Below are 20,052 nucleotides of genomic sequence, written 5' to 3'. Positions count from 1 at the left end.
AAAAACGGACACTAAGGATATCTTGGTAACGGCACCAAAATGGATAAAGTTACGAAAACTAATGATTTTAGAATTTCATGATTATCAGAGCAAAATCAATAAAGTATGGTTCTCTTTACTTCTCATTTCTGCAGAAAAGCTGTAATTTGCAAACATTCAAGAAGGAGTCTCAGAAATAGATTTTCTAGATTAACAAATAAATTAAGTAACCCCCTACTACCCAAACACCATCACTATAAGCGGAAAACACATTACTCTCTGAATAATTTTTTTATTTGTTTCTTTTTTGCTACACTTAGTAGTTAACTTAGACATTGTTTTGAGAACTATTTTTAAAATATCAGTTATTGAGCTTATACAAAACTACTATGAATAGAACGCGTATCACATCCGTGTACATTACGTCCAATGAACCTTAACTCCGTCACCAGGGCCCTCTACAATATGTCAACGAATTAATTAGATTTTTTTCAGTTTAGTTTTTTCTCCCTTCATCTTAAACTTGTAAACATAGAAAATTATTTTTGAAAATTCAAAATAGTACTAAATTGTATTTTAGGAAAAGTATCATCAACAGAAAAAAATAACGTTAATATAAAAGTATTTTACGTATAATAACATCAAGTACGTTATCGTCAACGTGTAGCGATTTAGGGCAAATTGAGACGAAATAAAAATAGTTTAGCTGTATTTAATATGGTATGTCATATATTAATAATTTGGCAAAGACCTTCATAAATACATGTATGACTGGCATGGGAAAATGAGCATGTTAACTAACGCACATGTCGGAGGTATCGATGGAATAGCGCATGAAGGAAAAAGGTGGTTACTGATTTCACATAAAATATGATAGATACAATAGATGACGTGTAATTGTTATTTATTTTTGAACTTGACAGTAATAATTATATCTCAGCATTTGGTTGTAAGCGTGTAAAAAATGACGTCACAATCGCATTCGTTTACAAACAGCGCGGAGTTTCCCGAAAGTGACGGAGTTAGGTTAGTGACGGAGTTAGGGGTTTGGCGATAACAGAAGTGTTAGAATCTTGTGGTGTCCTTTCTTTCGAGTTGATATGTCGAACCATCCTCGCAAGCCACTGTTCGGAGTCCGCATATATAACTCTCTCATACCAGCCAGAATGGGAGAGAATCGTACATTTTGGCCGTGGTTAGCGACGATGATATCGAACCAACGTATGGATGAAAATAAATATTTTTAAATTGAAAAAAATATATATATCGTCGATGTATCTAAATGTCAAGTTGAATCAAAAGCAAGAGACCTCGGTCTTCTTTTTCTGTAGGAGTTTTTGAATAAATTCTGCTTCGTGGGGATGAAAAAATACAGGTCTGTCAATAAAATGGATTATAAATATATACTTAACGCTAGTGTTTTAAACATCTTGACAAGCCAAGGGTCCCCATGTGGAGTGTAGCAGACTGAAAACCTTTGGCTTGCGGAAATATATGTGCTAATTTTAGCAATTTTGAGAGAGTGTTCAGAGACAGAGAAGTTGACAGAGGTATACTAGTATCTTGCTCAAGCACGGGCTCCAGGTCCTTGTAACCTTCCAACTTTCTTAGATGGGAATGTAGATTGTTACAATCTGTTCAATTTGTGAATATTTGGTGAAAACTCGGACATCAACTTTCCCACATTCTCTAGAATGAACCCTACTTTATAGCAAGCTAATTAATCCTTTTTTCTCGATTGGAATTCGAATCTCAGAGGGGCAAATGGACATGATGTTGTATGTGCACAATTCAGTGGTCTATGGGGCTGCAATTAGTAGCAGATAATACGAGTGAAAGAATAACCAGAAACCGTTGCCAACCAATGTTTTGATTACGGGGATACGTGCTTGATTTTTTCCTGTAATTTTATGTACAGACGTAGGGTCATCTCCCGTGGATTGATGCGTACTTTTGAGCGGTGATGGGGTTGTGGGAATGACTATTTCTGTTTGGTGTTTTTGTTTGACTTTAAATACAATGGATAGGAAGAGTTGCTCCCTGTGTCTGGAAGTTCCGAAAATTAACTTGTGGACAGGGTGGTTTGGTTGATTGAGACTATGTCTTACACTTACATAGCGGGTTCCAGTAAATGCTCAACCAAGCCTCTTTCTCTACTCCTCACTAAGATATTAATAGTGGTGAAGGAGAAACTTCAAGAGTACTGTGCAACAATATATTCGAGAAGTGGGGTAAATCAGATGTGGATACTTAAAAATTCCAAGGAACTTTTGGAAAATTTGAAATCGCAAGATTTTACCAAAATCAACAGCTTAAAAACTTATGACTTTTCTACTTTATACACAACCATTCCCCACGATAAATTAAAGTCCAGGCTTTTTGATATCATTGACAGCTGCTTTTTCAATAAAAATGGAACTCGTAAATATACTTACCTTGTCATTGGTCATTTGCAAAATTATTTTGTTAAAAAACATTCTGATTGTACACACAAGTACTCTGAAGTTGACATTAAAAAGATGCTTGAGTTTCTGATTGACAATATCTATGTGGTTTTTGGAGACCAGGTCTTCCAACAATCTATTGGAATTTCCATGGGTACCAATTGCGCCCCGTTATTAGCAGACCTTTTTTGTATTCATATGAAGCAGAATTTGTCCAAAATCTTGTACGTGATAAGAAGAAAACACTTGCTGTGGCCTTCAACTCGACATTTAGATATATCGACGATGTATTGTCAATTAACAATGGCTATTTTCATTCTTATGTCGATACGATATATCCTGGTGAGCTTGAGATAAAAGATACCACAGAGTCTGACACATCTGTTTCATATTTGGATATTTTACTTGAAAAAGACGTTAATGGTAATTTAACAACCAAGCTTTATGATAAACGTGATGACTTTAACTTTTCAATCGTCAACTTCCCTTACTTATGCAGCAATATGCCTTCATCACCTGCATACGGGGTATATATCTCTCAGTTGATTCGATACGCAAGAGCATGCTCTACGTATGAACAATTTCTAAAACGAGGTAAATTATTGACAAACAAGTTGATGAAACAAGAATATCAGCTCTCTCGTTTAAAGTCATCATTTCGTAAGTTCTATGGTCGATACAATGACCTTGTCAGCAAATACAATTTATCATTGAGTCAAATGCTGACTGACGTTTTTCATACTAATTGTTAGGCCATTATTTACACACTGAATTGTCGACGGATTTTTCCGTTATTTCCCGATCATGACAAGGAGCACACGGCGGGTGTGACCAGTCGGCAGGGGATGCTCACTCCTCCATGGCACCTGATCCCACCTCTGATAGAGGTCCGTGTTTGCTCTGCTCCTATTTTGTATTGTTTAATGGACTTTTGAGCTTGAATACTGTTCGTTATCTCCATATATTTCACTCATTTTATTTACTTTTACATCCACACTTAAGAGTATTCAATGTACTCTGATTTACTTTACTCAAAAAAAAAAAACAAAAAACAAAAAAAAAAAACAACAAACAAACAAACAAACAAAAACAAAAAAACTGTAGGACTCGCTTTGATTTACTGGGCATCGAGCACATCGGGTTCCTCCTTTTCAGAACAATCCCGATGAATTTTACAATTCTGGGCTTTTCCCTAAAGAAAATACCATTAAAACTTGAAACGACCAAATAATTGAATAAGTTTACATCATCAGGATAGGTTAGGAGACGACCATTTGATTGTGAAGGGAGGGACTGGCAAATGTTGGAAATAAATAATCTATCCTCGACAAAATAAATAAAATCTATTGTAGGGAAAAAGTAAATTATAATATGACCTTGACTAGTTGACTCTGATTTGGGAAGATTTTCCCCTTTTTTAATTATTTACAAAAGCTTAGAAGGATCAAATTAGGAAAATGTACAAATTAATAAAGAGATAAAAATTCGTCATTAGGTCTTTTAGAAGTTGCTAATATGTATCATGAGTTTCTCAAGATTTGCCCCCCCCCCTTTCCGCCACCCCAGAGCTTGAAAAAGATTCATGTGACTAGCCTCACCCTGGGGCCTGACTCTTTGTATGAATTTTATCATTTACATTGTAAAAAGCTAGCTGCTTATTATTATTATTATGCAATTTACCTGCTTAATTATCGATCTGAGTAAATATAGATTTTCAAATACTGTATCTTTATATAGGCCTAGGCCAACTTTAAAATAATCTTTGTTTTCTCTCTCCCGACTCAGGATGAAAAAAATGGGTCGGTAGACATGGTAGATAGACAGCAAAAATAAATAAATAAATAAATAAATAAATAAATAAATAAATAAATAAATAAATAAATAAATAAATACTTCCTGGAGGTTAAAAAAAGTTCCGAGTCGGGTCGTTTTTAGCCAGTCGGTCGGGGGGAGAGGGCAACCAAACATTTTTTTTTAAAGATGGCCTGATGTACTTTGAATATATGACTAACTTAAGTAAACCCATGCACCCAGGAGTGTGAACCAGAGACAAGGGACATGAAATTTGGAAGAGTTCTAAGTGAATATTTGATTATCATGCAGTCTGTTTGTCAATTTTAAACCATGACTATATAGAAGTACAATATACTGATATACATGATGACTATAAGCCCTAATTGGCGCGTTAACCATGGGACTTCGGACAATGAATTTATCTATTCTGGTCGAGTGCTAATTATTAAAAATTAAAAAAAAATGCAAGAGTCATGAGAGTGTATGAAAAACTTATGAAATTCTTTGAAGCTGAACACAGAGTGGAACAGGCGAACAGTTGGGCGGCAAGATAGAAGCTAGACGAACACTTATGACAAACCATGCTCAGGGTATTATAAAACAGGGTAAAACAGGGACAGGGTATTATAAAACAGTCGATAGACTAGACCCAGATTCGAGTATAATTATAGTCCCCATGTCCCATTTTACAAAAGTACTTACAATTTACACTGAAGACTGAAGCTGACTGTAAAATCTTTTCGTATCTTTTATTCTGATAAAAATTTCTTCTAAGAAAGATCTTTCAGCCGCAATTATTAATAAGAAAGAGATTCGTTAATTAAAAAAAAGATAAAGAATAAAAAATAAAAATAAATAAATAAATAAATAAAAATAACAATAATACCACTGAGTGATTCTCAAACTAGGCCCTAATTTATATCAGGGACCTATATACTAAGTATAATTATAGTATAAAGTTGTATAGTAGTATATAGGTCCCTGTTTATATAGAAGAAAGTTATTCGCAAAATCACATTTTGGTCTTAATCGTAAGTTATTTTGTAAATCAGACCCCCAGGGCTGTAGGAAGGAATATATTTTTCTGCTTTTGTTTTGTTTGTTTGTTTTTACTTTGTTTTTCAGTGTTTGTTTGTTTTTTTTTAAGGGGGGGGCAAACGGAGGCGAAAAAAGACCGTCAAAATGATTGAATATATATTACACCCATAAATTACCTTTTACTATTGTATAGAATATATTGGCAAAATAACTGGGGGAGGGGGCGCACTGTGGTCCACGGGTCTATCAGAATGGGACATTTTGTCCTTCCGCATCTTTGGCCGAATTATCATGGGGACGGAATGCATATGGGAATCTGCTCAGTGCGTGTTCTTGACATTGATGATCTCGTGCTGATAGTGCGACGCAAGAGAGTTGATGCATAAAACTTCCATTAGAAAGAACTTACAGTCCTCGTCAGCAGTCGATTATCATAAGATGCCAAATATAAAGGTTTTCAATGGGAGTTCCCACCCTGATTTGGCTCAGAAAATCTGCGATCGACTTGGCATCGAACCGGGAAAAGTTGTCACAAAGAAGTTCAGCAACGGAGAATGCAGGTAAAATTTATATGATCATTGATATTCTGAAGTCACAAAGGAAACAAAAGAAAAGATTACATTGATATATTAATTTTTAAGATACAGGTATGTAAGGTAACCGGTAGAACTAAATGGATTTTTTTCACTGATTTTGCAGTGTTGAAATAGGCGAGTCTGTGAGAGGAGAGGATGTGTATATTGTTCAGAGCGGTTGTGATGAAGTAAATGACATGCTGATGGAGCTGCTGATTATGATCAACGCTTGTAAAATCGCCTCAGCCTGTCGAGTCACGGCAGTCATTCCATGCTTTCCTTATGCACGGCAGGACAAGAAAGACAAGGTTTGCCAACAATCTTGGGCATAGTTAGAATAATCTAACTGCGGCATCTAACTGTGTCTTGGGACAAGCCCTCACCACAGTTAGAATATGTCCCATATAGTTGCAATGTAGCAAATCAGAGTGGATCCACTCCGAAATGATTTTGAAGAATACAAAAGGGATTGCACTGAAAATAACTACCAAATTAATCAAAACAAACCTTTTTGAGTTTGTATGTGCCTTTTATCCTAAAAAAGAATCCATATAAAGACAAATATTCAATTCAGTTTCTCAACGTTTTTTCTCGCTTCAAATTTACTCTCTGGATTATTCTTAGTAAATGCACTGAGTTCGAGTTATCGCCCGTGTTTATTTTGCTACATTGCTAAACACCGAACGAATTCTATCGTTAAACCTGGTCCATAGAACAATATCATTTTAACGATAGAATGTTCTATCTATCCTGGGCACAGCCTACCATTTTATATTAACTCCCATTTGGTCAACTGCCATATTCAAATGTTTGTATATTTCTCACCATGGTGAAGGAAAATGAAAAGAATATATAGAGGATATTCAATGTTTTGTAGATGAATATGGAATTTATTTCACAGGATTTTTTGATATTTTCACGAGTGCGAAGCACGAGTGAAAATATCAAAAAATCCTGTCTCACGAGTGAAATAAATTCCATATTCATCTACAAAACATTGAATTTTCTGTTTATTACATTTTCTTTGATTTTCCCTTTACCTCTGTCTTTTCTTAACACCATAGGCTTGACGTCATAGTTGAACGGTTGAGACGTCATAGCTTAGAAGTTGTGTGATTGAAAACATTACATAGTACAAGGATTTTAGCAACATATTTGGGAAGAAATTTGCAGTTTTAGCTCTATCAAGATGCTTAGTTACTATTTCTATCTTATGACAGGCCAGAAATTATTTTTTACTTACTTTGATATCCTTTCACATTGTGAGAGAATATCATTTTTGGTATCCTTTCACACTGTGAGAGAATATCACTTTTATTCAATAAATAAATCACAGTATTTCACTGTTGAAAATGTAATAAAAATATGTAACTTATTTGGCAATAGGGAATCATTGTCAACCATTCACTTTCACCTTTAAATGAAACTTGCATGTATTGAACATTGTCAAACATTTTTAAAAAGTGGGAATATATGAAACCGGGACCAACATAATATAATTGTACAGTATATTTGAGCCTCTTCCCCCCCCCCCCCTCCCTTCGGTAGGTTAGAGCCCCTGTCCTCAGGTAGGTTAGAGTCCCCCTCCTCAGGTAGGTTTTAACCTCCCTCCAAGCATATTATAATTTTGACATGAAAATAAATAATGTGATGTTGAGGTTTGCCAAAGCTGTTTAATACATTTCTTGTAAAAAGTGATGAAGTTTCAATTTTTAAAACTTTGTTTTATTCTTACTTGCTTTACTAGGCTCAAGCATGTGAAATATTTTTTGTATGAAATTTGTAATTGTTGCTTTCAGAGCAGAGCCCCTATATCAGCAAAGTTAGTGGCCAACATGTTATCTGTTGCTGGGGCTGATCACATTATAACTATGGACCTCCACGCCTCTCAGATTCAGGTGAAACCTTGTGAAATTTGTGGAGAGAAAACAATAACCTAGAATATTATTCCATTTATTTGAGTAATATTCAGTTTGTTTAATTACTGGTAGTTGTTAATCTTGAGTGTTTGCTTTATTAGAAGGAAAGTTTATTATATTTTGACAGGGTTTCTTCGACATTCCCGTAGACAATCTATATGCTGAGCCAGCAGTCCTGAAATGGATTAAGGACACCATTCCTGATTGGAGAAACAGCTGCATTGTCTCCCCTGATGCTGGAGGTGCCAAGAGGTAGTGTTACAAAACAGTAAGATGCCAAAATGAATGCAAACAGTTGTACCATTAGCTTTGAACTTTATCATAATGATTGTAATTTTTATCCATTTGTACAAATTTCTAATCTGTGAGACATATTCCTTCCATGTGTTTTACTCCTCAGAAAATCTGTTTACAACTTAATTCTTTAAGAAACCAGAAAATGGAAGAAGACTGTAGTATTGTTTTCTGGATGAATCTGAGCTGAAACCTTAAGTGAGCTTTTCAGATCACATTTTGTCTGGCATCTTTCTGTCCGTTTTGTAGCTAATGTATAAATAATTAGATTCTGATTGTAACGCGCCATTTGATTGGATAAAAAAAATTACTTTATATCGTATAAATTGGGTTGCCTACGTCACAATGACTTGTGTCAGAAACGTATTGATCTGCCTGATATTACATTTAAATTTTGTACAATTTGAAGTCATTTTTTGAAGGGCAATCATCTTTTTTCTTACACTAAATGAATGAAAATTAAATTACAAGGATTCGCGGTTTATAAAGCGTAAACTGCCCCATCCCACTTTATACCATATGAATTGGGTAGCTATTAAATTCATTCCTTAATTAAAAGCATGTTTAATTTAATTAAAAAATTTTTTCCACAGAGTGACTTCGATTGCAGACAGACTGAATGTTGACTTTGCGCTGATCCACAAGGAGAGGAAGAAAGCCAATGAGGTGGCGACAATGGTACTTGTTGGGGACGTCAAGGACCGAATCGCTATACTAGTGGACGACATGGCAGACACCTGTGGAACTTTCTGTCATGCAGCAGAAAAGTAGGCCGACTAATAAACTTGCTCATAACTTCTGAACGTTAGTAAGAAAAAGCTGACTCTCTGGTATAGCATGTTTTTATGTTTATAGACATGATAGTAATGGATTGTTTTGGTTTCTGAAGAGAAAAAATCAGTCATCCTGCTTATTTCAGTTTTCTTTTTTTTTTCTTTTTTGATAAAAATTTTGAATACTTTGAAAGTGAATGAGAGGTGGATATAAAGTGAAGATGATAGAGAAAAAGGTTAAAGACAAGGAAAGCATTCATAAAGTAAATTCATGCAAAGAGATTCCACGTCTTATTGTCTTTGAATCTGTCATTTTTCAGACTGGTAGAAGCAGGAGCAGCCAAAGTCTATGCCATCTGCACTCATGGAATATTTTCAGGACCTGCCATATCCCGCATTAACAACTCTGTGTTTGAAGCTGTTGTTGTGACAAACACCATTCCTCAGGAAGAAAGAATGAAGTCAGCTCCAAAAATAAAAGTAAGTTTGACGCACTCAAGATTTTGTAATTTATGCACTATTTTATATCTGAAGGTATATCTAGCAATCTAAAGCAAACTGGGAGACAGTTTGAAGTTGGAATGGTAAATAACGAATTAAAGAATTTGTTTATTCCTAGAAATGAATAGGATTGGCAACAAGCAAAGCCTTTAAATACTCTCTCCGTAATGCCATATATGGATAGAATTTTATTGTATTTTACTGTATGTGTACTTCAAAAAGACGGTTTCATATTTTAGCAGCTTTTGCATGGAGGACATTCAGAGCCTGACAAATTAGCAATGAATACGGATAAGTAACATACAATTTGTTGGCAAGTGGATATGTTAGTTAATGTTGAGCCCTGAATTATAAAATCATGATAAAACATCAAGCATGCAGATTTATTCTTATAATCACTAGGTCAACAAGTTTAATTATGTCTGTTACTACAGTTAATTCACATCCACACTTCAGGGCTTTCACACTTACATCCAACAACAGTGTTCGGTCAGGTGGCTAAGTTAATTAATCCTTAATTATTAAGAGGTTGTTAAAAGTATTTTGGTGAAATCATTCTCTTTACTTGATGTCAATAACAGTTGATACTGTAGATTCCTAAATATATGTGAGGAATTAATTATCAGGTAATTACGCGTGAAGCATCACTTGCGAAATAAAATTACTCGCTTTTATTTTTATGGTGCTGAAATCAATGTGAAAAATTATTGTTATCGCGATTTGACGTTAAAGAGCCATTTCACAATAAGTACTCGCAAAAAATAAGGAATCTACAGTACTCTATATTTAACACAAGCTATGAATGGTATTCCAGCTATAAGACTTTCATTTACGCTTATTTTCTCGTTCTTTTAAGCACTACATGTGGAGTGCAGTTTCATGACTGCACCAACCACTATGTACCTGGTGATTGCTCTAAAATTTGAATTTGTTAATCTATGTACACATACAGTATCTTTACCAAATTGCTGGATACTCCCAGTTTGTTACTTTCTTGATGCCAGGCAATAACAGCCTTACACTGTACTGGCACATGAAAAAACCACCACATTTTGCAGCACTACTTTTTGAGTCAGTTTTCTATCTACCACTATTATTCTTGAATATTTCGTTTAACACCCCCTACATTTGTTTATGTGTTCACTGAATATGTCAATGCCCAATACCTGATACAGATCATATCAATGTTTCCACAATTTATCCTAATTTGAGTATGAAGTCGTATGAATGTTATATACTGATGACATGGATTATTTCAGTGTATAGACATCTCCATCATCTTGGCAGAGGCTGTCAGAAGAACACACAATGGAGAATCTGTTTCCTATCTGTTCAGCCATGTGCCGTTGTAAATCATCTCTTGTTCCTCATTGTAGGTTTATGTTCATGAGCATTTGCTGTTGTCATTGAAGAATTTCTGCATGCAGCCTTTTAGCTCACATTGACAATGTCAGGAAGAGCTTATACTATTTCTTTGTTACACAGGTTAATAAGCTTATTTGGAGTGGTTCATCCCCAAGTAAATTATAATCCTTGTATAGAAAGTAGATGCATGGATGCTCTAATTATTGATGCATATTCAATAGCAAGCTGCAGATTATATATGAGACTGACATTTTTTTTAATGAGCAGGATTTTAAAACAGGTTCATTTTAAGTCCTTTCATGCTGTATTAAATGTTTACGTAAATGTTGCATCTAAGCTTTCCTTTTCTGTGAGACTGTCCTACATTTGTCAAGGTGAGCTACTTTCCAGCATTTGATAATGCTACAGTTCTTTATTCTTGTTTCAGACACTGTTTTCTTTTAAATCCAGACTTTCTATCAATGGGTCTTGGTTTGTTCGAAAGAATTCCATAGTTTTAAGCTCACCTGAGCTTTGTTTATTGAAATGTGTCAAGCTTAAGTCTGGATATAGCTCACATGAGCCATAGGTTTAGAGGAGTTTTCCTGATCAAAGTTTGTTGTACTTGTTTAAGTCTATAATGTGGACATGTAGTAGGAAAGGAGGAATGAATAAAGAAAATACATGAAATTGGCAGGGAATCAAATCTGGGACCCTTGCATTATTAGTCAGGTGCTCTAACCACTGAGCTACCAGGCCGATAACCACAGTCCATTTAGCCTAAACTACTAAATGAAATAATTTGTAATATAATGCTTTTCACATTCTTGTCATCTTTCCCAGAATGATGATGCCATTTTCTAATAAGGACTTGCAATTTAAAGATAAATTGAACTCCAACATTACAAAAATGAAGGGTTAATACCCTTTCCAGGGGAAGATAATTAAGAAATAAATAAGCAGGATGGCGTCATTTAAAAAAAAAGGGGGGGGGGGGCAGGGATTTGACCACAGTAGGGGGTAAAATTATTTGATAGGTTGTATACAGGAAAATCTGTATTTTAGTCCAGAATATCCATGTAGTATAGAATATCATAGCACTTAGGGTTAGGATGAGGTCACATAGGGGGTTAGAGTTTTACATGGGAATTATAAAGGAAAAAACTCTTCAATAGCCATCTTGTCAAGAACAGAAGAAGCATATCTGAAGCATAGTTGTATGAATATACAAGCAAACCCATGCAGTGTGGACTGAAGTTTTTCTGTCCTTGGCCTTTGGTGCTAGGGTAGGGCCACAAAAGGCAGAAAAATATGTATAGAAATACAGTTGAAATTCGGTGTCTCAAACACCGATATCTTAAATACCATGGATATGACGAAGTGATTTCAAAGTTTCAACCACATAATCTTTAAGAACTTTACCCTTGATATCTCATATCCTTGGAAGTTTTTTCTCAGTCCCATTGAATTAAAGATAACAAGGTTTGACTGTATATGGAAACGGTCTTGAAGATTCTCTTCTCAAAAGTAGATGGCTGTAGTTATTTACATAAATTTGTAGAGTGGAAAATGTTCAAATATTGTGAGGATGAGATGGTGGTGGGGGGCTTGGTGGCATAGGTTTTATAAGAATATATAGACTTCTTAATAACAACACAATTTCAGTTTATAAACTTAGAGTCAATCAGTACAGGGAAGATAAGAATGTTGAGAACATGCATAAAGTTTAGTACAGGCTACAGCTATATGGTTCATTAACATACTCATTGTCAGAAAAGGAATTACAACTCAGGTGACTCATGGCAAATGGAAATCTTGCTTTAGATGCATCAAGTAGCAAGCATGTTTTTTTTTTTTTAATTGTTTTATAAGTATTTATTAGAAAATTGCATGGATGAATGAGATATACATGTACTTGATGGGATTTTGCAAAATGTACAATATTAATGTCCATTGAAATTTTCTTATTTAAATTTTGTAAATTTCTTAAGGCCTACTTCTATTAGTATGAATTATTTAGCAACCTCCAGGGTCTTGGCTCATTTTTTTTTACTCGTTCATTAATTCAGGGCTTTATGGGGGATGGATGGGGGATGCTCAACCCATAAGAATGTTCAGCTGTGGAAGGTGTTTAATTTCATAATGCTCCTGCAGCTATTTTAAGCCTTGAAGCTTTAAAATGCTTTCAAAACATAATAATTGAATTGAATTGTGAGGTTCGATTCTGATTTTTAATAGTAAGGTATGTACTTAAGTACAGCCAAGTTATGTAGAGTGTTCTCTCGGCTATATATAAACTTTTTTTTTTTAAATCACATTACTGTTGATAATGTGGTGGTCAACTGATTTTTTTTAAGTATTGCACAAAAATGGCTTCAGTCGAGGTGATTAAAACATTTATTAGTGACTTTTTGAACTCAATGTATCCTACTGTACCTGAAATATGCTTGGGAAAATCATAGCATTGCACTTGTATTAATGAAATATTTCATCATGATTTCAATTTACCGCCACATTTGAGGGTATTTTCCACACTGTATAGTACATGTATGTAGTAAAACGAAGCCATTACACCTTTTCACAAGCAAAATTCAGTTAGAGAAAAACTCCTCTTATGGATTTCCACAAAAAAATTTTAATTCTTACTTTAAAATCACTTGCACCAGACTCTCTCCCTCTATCCACAGACATGTTATGGCTTACATTTCAAAAGGATATTTTAAAATTTCTTATTCATATATTGAACAGCCAAATTTCAATCAAGAGCAATGAAACAAAGTATTTTTAAATTATTTGATTATATAACAGCACCCTCACATTTAAGACTACAATGAAGATGCATGAATTTTGTAACTTTCTTACATTTTACATGCAGTTTGAAATAAGATGTAAAGTTTACGACACTCCTCGTCATGACATCTCAAACTTGCAGTGCTGTCATTTTCCATTACGATGACATATGTTGGTACTTCACAGACAGAATGCAGTGTTGTTCTATGGGAAACCTTATCATGCCTGTGCATATTCGGTATTACACAGAATCTTTTGATATTTCAGGAAATTTAATTCATGGAAGTACCCAAAATTTTGAAAAATATATGAAAGTTTAGCATCTGATGTTATTCAATTTCAAACTTATTTAACAGAATGTGAATTTATTATTTTTTTCACAGACAGCAAGAACATTTAAAACAATTTATTTAGCCCACTTTTCTGCATCCTGCAAGCCAGGGGTCCTGAGTCAAAACGTTGCCGTTGGACCCCTGACATATTTCATTTAATATTTGTGGGATGACTGTAGTGATGTCTTTTGGAAAAATTACAAATCTTGATTGTTTTTCTTATCTCTCAACCAAACACATTAAGCATAAACAACTTGTAACACGTGCATTGAGGTGTCAACTGAATCCTTATCTAACTATTTATGAAAGCTTTAATTTGATTGGTGCTTCTCAATGGGAGAAGCAAGCCCACGATTATTGAATGAAATATGCCAGGGGTCCAATGGCAACGTGTTGACTCAGGACCCCTGGCTTGCGAGGATGACTTTTCTGATGGAAGTGTCCAGCATCCGTCTGTCTGTCTATTGTGTGTTTAGTGTTTGTAAACTTTTGACATTTTTGACTTCTTCTCCAGAACCACTAGGCCAATTTCAATCAAACTATCCACAATGCATCCTTGGGTGAAGGAGATTTTTAAGTTTGTTCACATGAAGGGTCATGCCCCCCTTCAAGGGAGATAATTAAGAATTCATGAAAATTTGGTAGCATCTTAAAACTCTTGTTCTCAAAAACCAGTGGGCCAGAAAAGATGAAACATGTGAAAGCTTGATTTGTAGATTCAAATTTATTCAAATCATGACCCCCAAGGGTAGTGTGAGGCCACAACAGGGGATCAAAGCTATACATACTTAGTAGGAATATACTGTATAGGAAAATATTTAAAATCTTTTTCTCAAGCACAGCAAAGCCATGATTAGTCATATTAATACAAAAGCATCCTCAGGTGTGTAGATTCAAGATTGTTCAAATCATGAACCCAGGGGGTTGGGTGGGGCCACAACTGGGGATCCAAGTTTTACATAGGAATATATAAGAAATATCTTTACATAGGAATATACTGTATAGGAAATATCTTTTAAAACCTTCTTTTCAAGAACTGCAAAGCCATAATTAGTCATTCAATTAGATTCAAGTTTGTTCAAATAAAGTCCCTTTGGGGTAGGGCGTGGCTCAAAAATCAAACTTTTACATGGAAATATATGGGAAAAAATCTTTTAAAAAATCTTCTAAAGCAATGATTAGTCAGAAGAAATATGGAAGCATCCTCAGTTAGTGTAGATTCAAGTTTGTTAAAATCAAGCACCCTGGGGGTAGGTTAGGACTACTTGTATTGTTTTAATTTTCTAATACTGAACTAATTTCTGCTTTTCTGTAGCAAGGTGAGTGATTTGGCCCATGGGACTCTATGTTGTAAAAAGTTAACCTAATGCAACTCAAAAGCTTTAAATATTAAAGTGTTGAATATAAAATGTGTAATATATATGTGTAGATGTGTTAAAGATCTTGGTTTTCATTTCAGATGCTGTTTTTGTGTTATTTTATTGATGTTTTTAATTGATACTTTGATACATATTGCAGGATAGATAAGGTCACCTTATTAGTCTTTAGAATAAAAAGATGTGAAGGTTTTACCATGACATTATTCAAATCTATCAACCTTTTTTTTTTTTTACAGAAATATTAACACATACTACTGTATACATTTTGGTTATTTTATATACAACAATGAGAAATACTTAACTTTACTTCATTTTGTACCGGTTCTCAGACATTTAGGTACCTCATAAAATTTGTAAGATACAAAAGAATTTAAAAAATGCTGAATTTAAGGAATTCACTTTATGATTTAGATTAATTTTACTAGGTTTTAATTGTATTTTCTCTGCATTTAGATTAATTCTACTGGCTTAATTGTATTTTCTGTTTTTCAGTGCATTGATATATCTACCATGCTGGCAGAATCCATTCGACGAACTCACAATGGTGAATCTGTCTCATATTTGTTCACTCATGTGCCAATGTGATGTCAACAATCTTCATGGATTTGGCCAGATCTCCCTTCTTCCCCCGACTCTTTAAGATGTTAATATTTTTTATGCCCCGTTTTTCTTCCAAGTAAAGATGTATCTTCTTATACATGTATATAGATGCATACATGTATTTGTAATGGTTTTTCGTTTCGTTACTTGTGGAAATAATGTGAAAAAGTAAGTGCTAAAATCAGAAATTAAATGAGTGCTGCAATATTAATTATGCTTCTGATGTTCACTGCTCATTAGCTTCATTCTACATTGTACATGATTATTAGCACCGCCTCGTCATGTACTAATTGAGAACATTGGGTTGAATTTAAAGGACAAAGGTGATATACATGAATATTAATCTACTGTTTATTTTTGCATTTTTTAATACAAAATATGAATAAGTTTTGGTTCTGATAGAAATGTTAAAAAAAAAGAAAGAAACAGGAATTACATATAAACTATATAATTTAACTCCTAAGGCCTAAATGTGTTTTTCAAAGACAAGTCAAGAAGTCTGTCCATTGCTCATTGATTTCACAGCAAATTGTAAATGATTACAGTTAATTAAGATTTCTTATTCCAATTACCCCATCCCTGATTTACATGTTTACTTGTATACATGTAGTATTTGTTGTTAATACATTTTATTTTTATACCCCCCGCAAACGAAGTTTAGGGGGGGTATATTGGAATCAGCTTGTCCGTCTGTCTATCCGTCTGTCTGTCTGTCCGTCTGTCTGTAGACGAGATTTTGTCCGGACCATTTCTTGGAAACTGTTGCAAGGATTTGTCTGAAAATTTGTACACTTATTCTTTGCCATTTGAAGGTGTGCACCTGGTATTTTCATCATGATTGGATAATTTTTTTGCATTTTACAGGTGTTTTTTTCATTTTTATTATGTGGTTTTGTCCGGATCTGTTCCCAGAGACTATTGCATAGATTTGTATGAAAATTTGTACACTTATTATTTACCATATGAAGATGTGCACCTGGTATTTTCAACATTATTTGATAATTTTTCTGCATTTTACAGGTGTTTTTTTTTCTCCATTTTTATTGACTTAGTCATTTCGGGTTCATGTCTAAGGTTTGAGACATAGAATCTAGAACATCTGTACAAAAATGTGGACTACAGCTTAAAACTACTCATTAAAATTTTATAAAGTATTAAAAACAGTTTTTACATTACACAGCAGATAGTGTAAATCCATTTGTCCCTTGGGAGTAATGAGTGGACATGCATCCAGTTAAAGATTAATTAATGAGTTCAGTGTGGGAAGCTGTTAGGGCATCTCTGATCAAGCAGGTCTTATCTATATCTCCTGGGAATTGGGCAGAAAGAAATAAAGATCTCTGTTGTCTAAGTCTCTTAATTGTAATTTATGTCTGTCAAAATACATATTACTGGAACCAACCTTTTATTTTTAAAATGAGTTTGATATAAAGGTATTAAGATCAATTTGATTTTGTATAATTAATTATGATATTTTTTTTTCAACAACCAATTTGCAGAGTGTCATGTCTCACAAAGATGACAGATAATTGCAAACTATTTTTTCAATGTCATAAAAAACACTGTAATTATTTAAGTATTGATGTTTTATTAGGCTGCACCTTGTTTCATTCATTAAAAAAAATATAATGAGTAATTAAATTTTCACTCTAAATGTTTAAGCAAATTGTGAACACCTCTCACATCTAGAAAACATTAGTGGTTTGGTACCTTCTCTGAAAAACCCAGCGGGGGGTATTTGTCCCTTTTGGACAGTTCTAGTTCATGCAGGAATAGTTTTTCATCTGTTCGTATTTTTACAAGGTTTGTGAATGAAGAATTATTTTTTTTCGTTATTTTCATACAAATGTAACATATCCTCCAATCTGCCATTGTAATGTAATAAGGTAAAATGTATATAATACATTATTTGGATGTTGAGAATCTCATATTTCTGATTCACAAGACAAAGAGAAAAAACAGAAATTGCTTGAGTACATACCAGCAGCTTTCAAACTGAACCATCATGATATTTTTGTGGGTACACATATTTTGATCTCATTTACTTTGAATTTAGTATTAATATGGATGAGAATGTTAATAAATGTTTCTTCCATTTGAGAGACTCTTTGCATTGTATTTTTAAGCCACTGGAGTCAAAGGCTGCCTATTATATTCTGTTGTATAGGTGCATTACCGGTATTTTTAGCTTAGCAAAGTTGAAATGAAATACTGTTTTTCCACTGACTTGGCATCCAGGTTAAATTTTTAGGAGCAGGTCCATTCCCAAGTAACTGTATGCTTTATCTGGACAAAACTAGCAAGGATGATGCATCTAGAGATGTACTTTACAATTTCTTCAGACACTTGATCTAACCTTTATTTTCTGCCTGAGTGGCCAGGTCAGAGTTTTTGGAGCAGGTACATTACCAAGTAACTACAAATCCTATTGTGACTAAACTTGCATGGATGGTACATCAAGGGATGCAGATTACCAGACATGCTTTGTATATACAAATATCTGACTTTCATTTATTTTGGATGATTGAACAAGTTGAAGTTTGTTTAAATAGGAGGTCCATTTTCAAGTAACTACATAATAAACCCTATCTTGAGAAAAGTTGCAAGGGATTGAAGTAATTCTTTTTTTTCATAAATGAAATAAACAAAATCTAGCAGCATTACTTTAATAGATGAATAATGAATTAATTTTGTTCCAATATTCAATTTTTTTTTTTTGGGGGGGGGGGGGGGGTTGCGACCAATGCACACTCATTCTAACGGGCTTGGATGTATCAAGGGATGGACACTATCAGACATTCTTGGGATGCTGCATCTGACCTACATATTGCAGGTGATTTAAGTTTGGGATCCATTCTCAAGATACTATAAATCCTACTTGGACCAAACTTGAATGTACGTTGCATACTTCTAAAACATTCATGTGGTCACTGGTGTGAAATTTTAACCTGACTGGATAACAATTGTTAATATGAGCTTCATAATCTTCAATTACCTATGATTAGGTCTACTGTTCAAACTTATGCAGTAGTTAATTTTAAAAGGATCTGTTGTTTGTAAACAATTTTGAAAAATGTTACTCCTCCTGTGTGTTTGGTGTGATTTCATTGAAACTTAGTACATGTACACAAGTTGATTATGTCAAGATACTTAATTATAGTTATTGCCTTTTTTTTCCGCGTACAGTCAATAAAAATTGACGGACTTATATATATACCACGATACATGATTCCAGTATCAGATTTTGATTTTATTGTAAGTACAAAACCAGTACAGCTAGCTAAAATTTTATCAGAAACTTGTTGGTTTCTTTGTCTTGTTTTTATTTTGGGGGGTAGAAAACTCAATGGTTATATGAATGTTTTATGAGAATGCAGTATGTTTATAACCTTTTGGAACTAAAGATCTAATTTAAGTCCAACCCCCCCCCCCCCACCCCCCCCAACAAAAAAGGTTGAGTAAAAAATTTGTGGTTTTTTTCACCATATTCATATTAAAATTCATATATTGAAAATTTCTGAACCTCCCCTTTTGAAATATGTGGAGTTATTAAATGTAAATATTAAGTAGCTAAAAAATGACCTCTGAACAGCCCCCACCCCCCTAGAAAACGTGGACCCCTGTTAAGTTGGTAGCTAGGAGAAACCATCCAAGTATTTCAAAGAAAGTACAAGTGGCTCCCCCCCCCCCCCCCCCCCACTTCTGAAATAGGTTTTTCACGTCTGGTATAGGAGTTTACTATTTTTGCTTGTCAGCAACTTTCTTGGTTGGTTTTAAGGGAGTTTAGCCCCATGCTCCCAACTGGACACTGTCTTTCACCTGTTGATAACCACAGAATATCTAGAAACCCCTTTCCATCATCTGTCGCAAAATCCTGAATCCCAGCATGGGTTCACTCTACAGCTTTCAGCTGTTTCTTGTATATATGTACTATATGTACTGTATAAAAGAATTGATTATAAGTATTATCATTATATTGTACATAGCTATGAAGAAAATAAGTTATTCTGGGATGTATTTCGTGAATGTGATGAAGTGAGCCCAAAGGACCTGGTCTGAAACGATACTGCAACAAATAGCCATTCCACCCCTCACTTATATCACCTAATTTGATGCATTTTGCCAATCATATTTTTATCATAGAAAAATTAAGTAGATGATTATTAATCTGCTTTAGTTGATACATTCAATTAAAGAGTTTTCATGATAAAGGGATGAATGATGTTTAGGAAGTTTAAGAGTTCTATCCTGTAATTAGTCGTCACTCCTCTTGATCAGTAAAGCGTTTTA

General features: G+C 34.2%; 1 protein-coding gene across 2 annotated transcripts; it reads left to right on the top strand.

Moving 5' to 3' along the window:
• The first annotated feature begins 5,596 nt into the window (after window positions 1-5,596).
• On the top strand, window positions 5,597-15,969 carry LOC133196199 (ribose-phosphate pyrophosphokinase 2). 2 transcript variants are annotated; one of them, XM_061332116.1, is made up of 8 exons: window positions 5,597-5,815; window positions 5,955-6,138; window positions 7,630-7,728; window positions 7,877-8,001; window positions 8,637-8,810; window positions 9,137-9,296; window positions 10,577-10,689; window positions 15,655-15,810. In XM_061332116.1, the coding sequence occupies exons 1-7, from the start codon at window positions 5,634-5,636 to the stop codon at window positions 10,667-10,669; spliced, it is 1,017 nt and encodes a 338-aa protein (XP_061188100.1). In that variant the 5' UTR covers window positions 5,597-5,633; the 3' UTR covers window positions 10,670-10,689; window positions 15,655-15,810. The 2 variants fall into 2 exon arrangements, with proteins under 2 accessions (XP_061188100.1, XP_061188101.1); XM_061332117.1 differs by lacking the exon at window positions 10,577-10,689 and having other exon boundaries at window positions 15,655-15,969.
• Window positions 15,970-20,052: the final 4,083 nt, after the last annotated feature.

The sequence above is a fragment of the Saccostrea echinata genome, unplaced genomic scaffold, assembly GCF_033153115.1.
Source record: "Saccostrea echinata isolate AGI-Se365-2 ecotype Australia unplaced genomic scaffold, CSIRO_AGI_Sech_v1 ptg000030l, whole genome shotgun sequence".
Taxonomy (NCBI): Eukaryota; Metazoa; Mollusca; class Bivalvia; order Ostreida; family Ostreidae; genus Saccostrea; species Saccostrea echinata.
The sequence above is the reverse complement of the archived record's forward strand: the minus strand, read 5'-3'. Positions and strand labels throughout refer to the sequence as shown.

Coding starts and splice junctions, on each gene's coding strand:
- LOC133196199 (XM_061332117.1), top strand. CDS start 5,634: ATGCATAAAACTTCCATTAGAAAGAACTTACAGTCCTCGTCAGCAGTC. Junction 5,816..5,954: donor TTCAGCAACGGAGAATGCAG/GTAAAATTTATA, acceptor CTGATTTTGCAG/TGTTGAAATAGGCGAGTCTG. Junction 6,139..7,629: donor GGCAGGACAAGAAAGACAAG/GTTTGCCAACAA, acceptor TGTTGCTTTCAG/AGCAGAGCCCCTATATCAGC.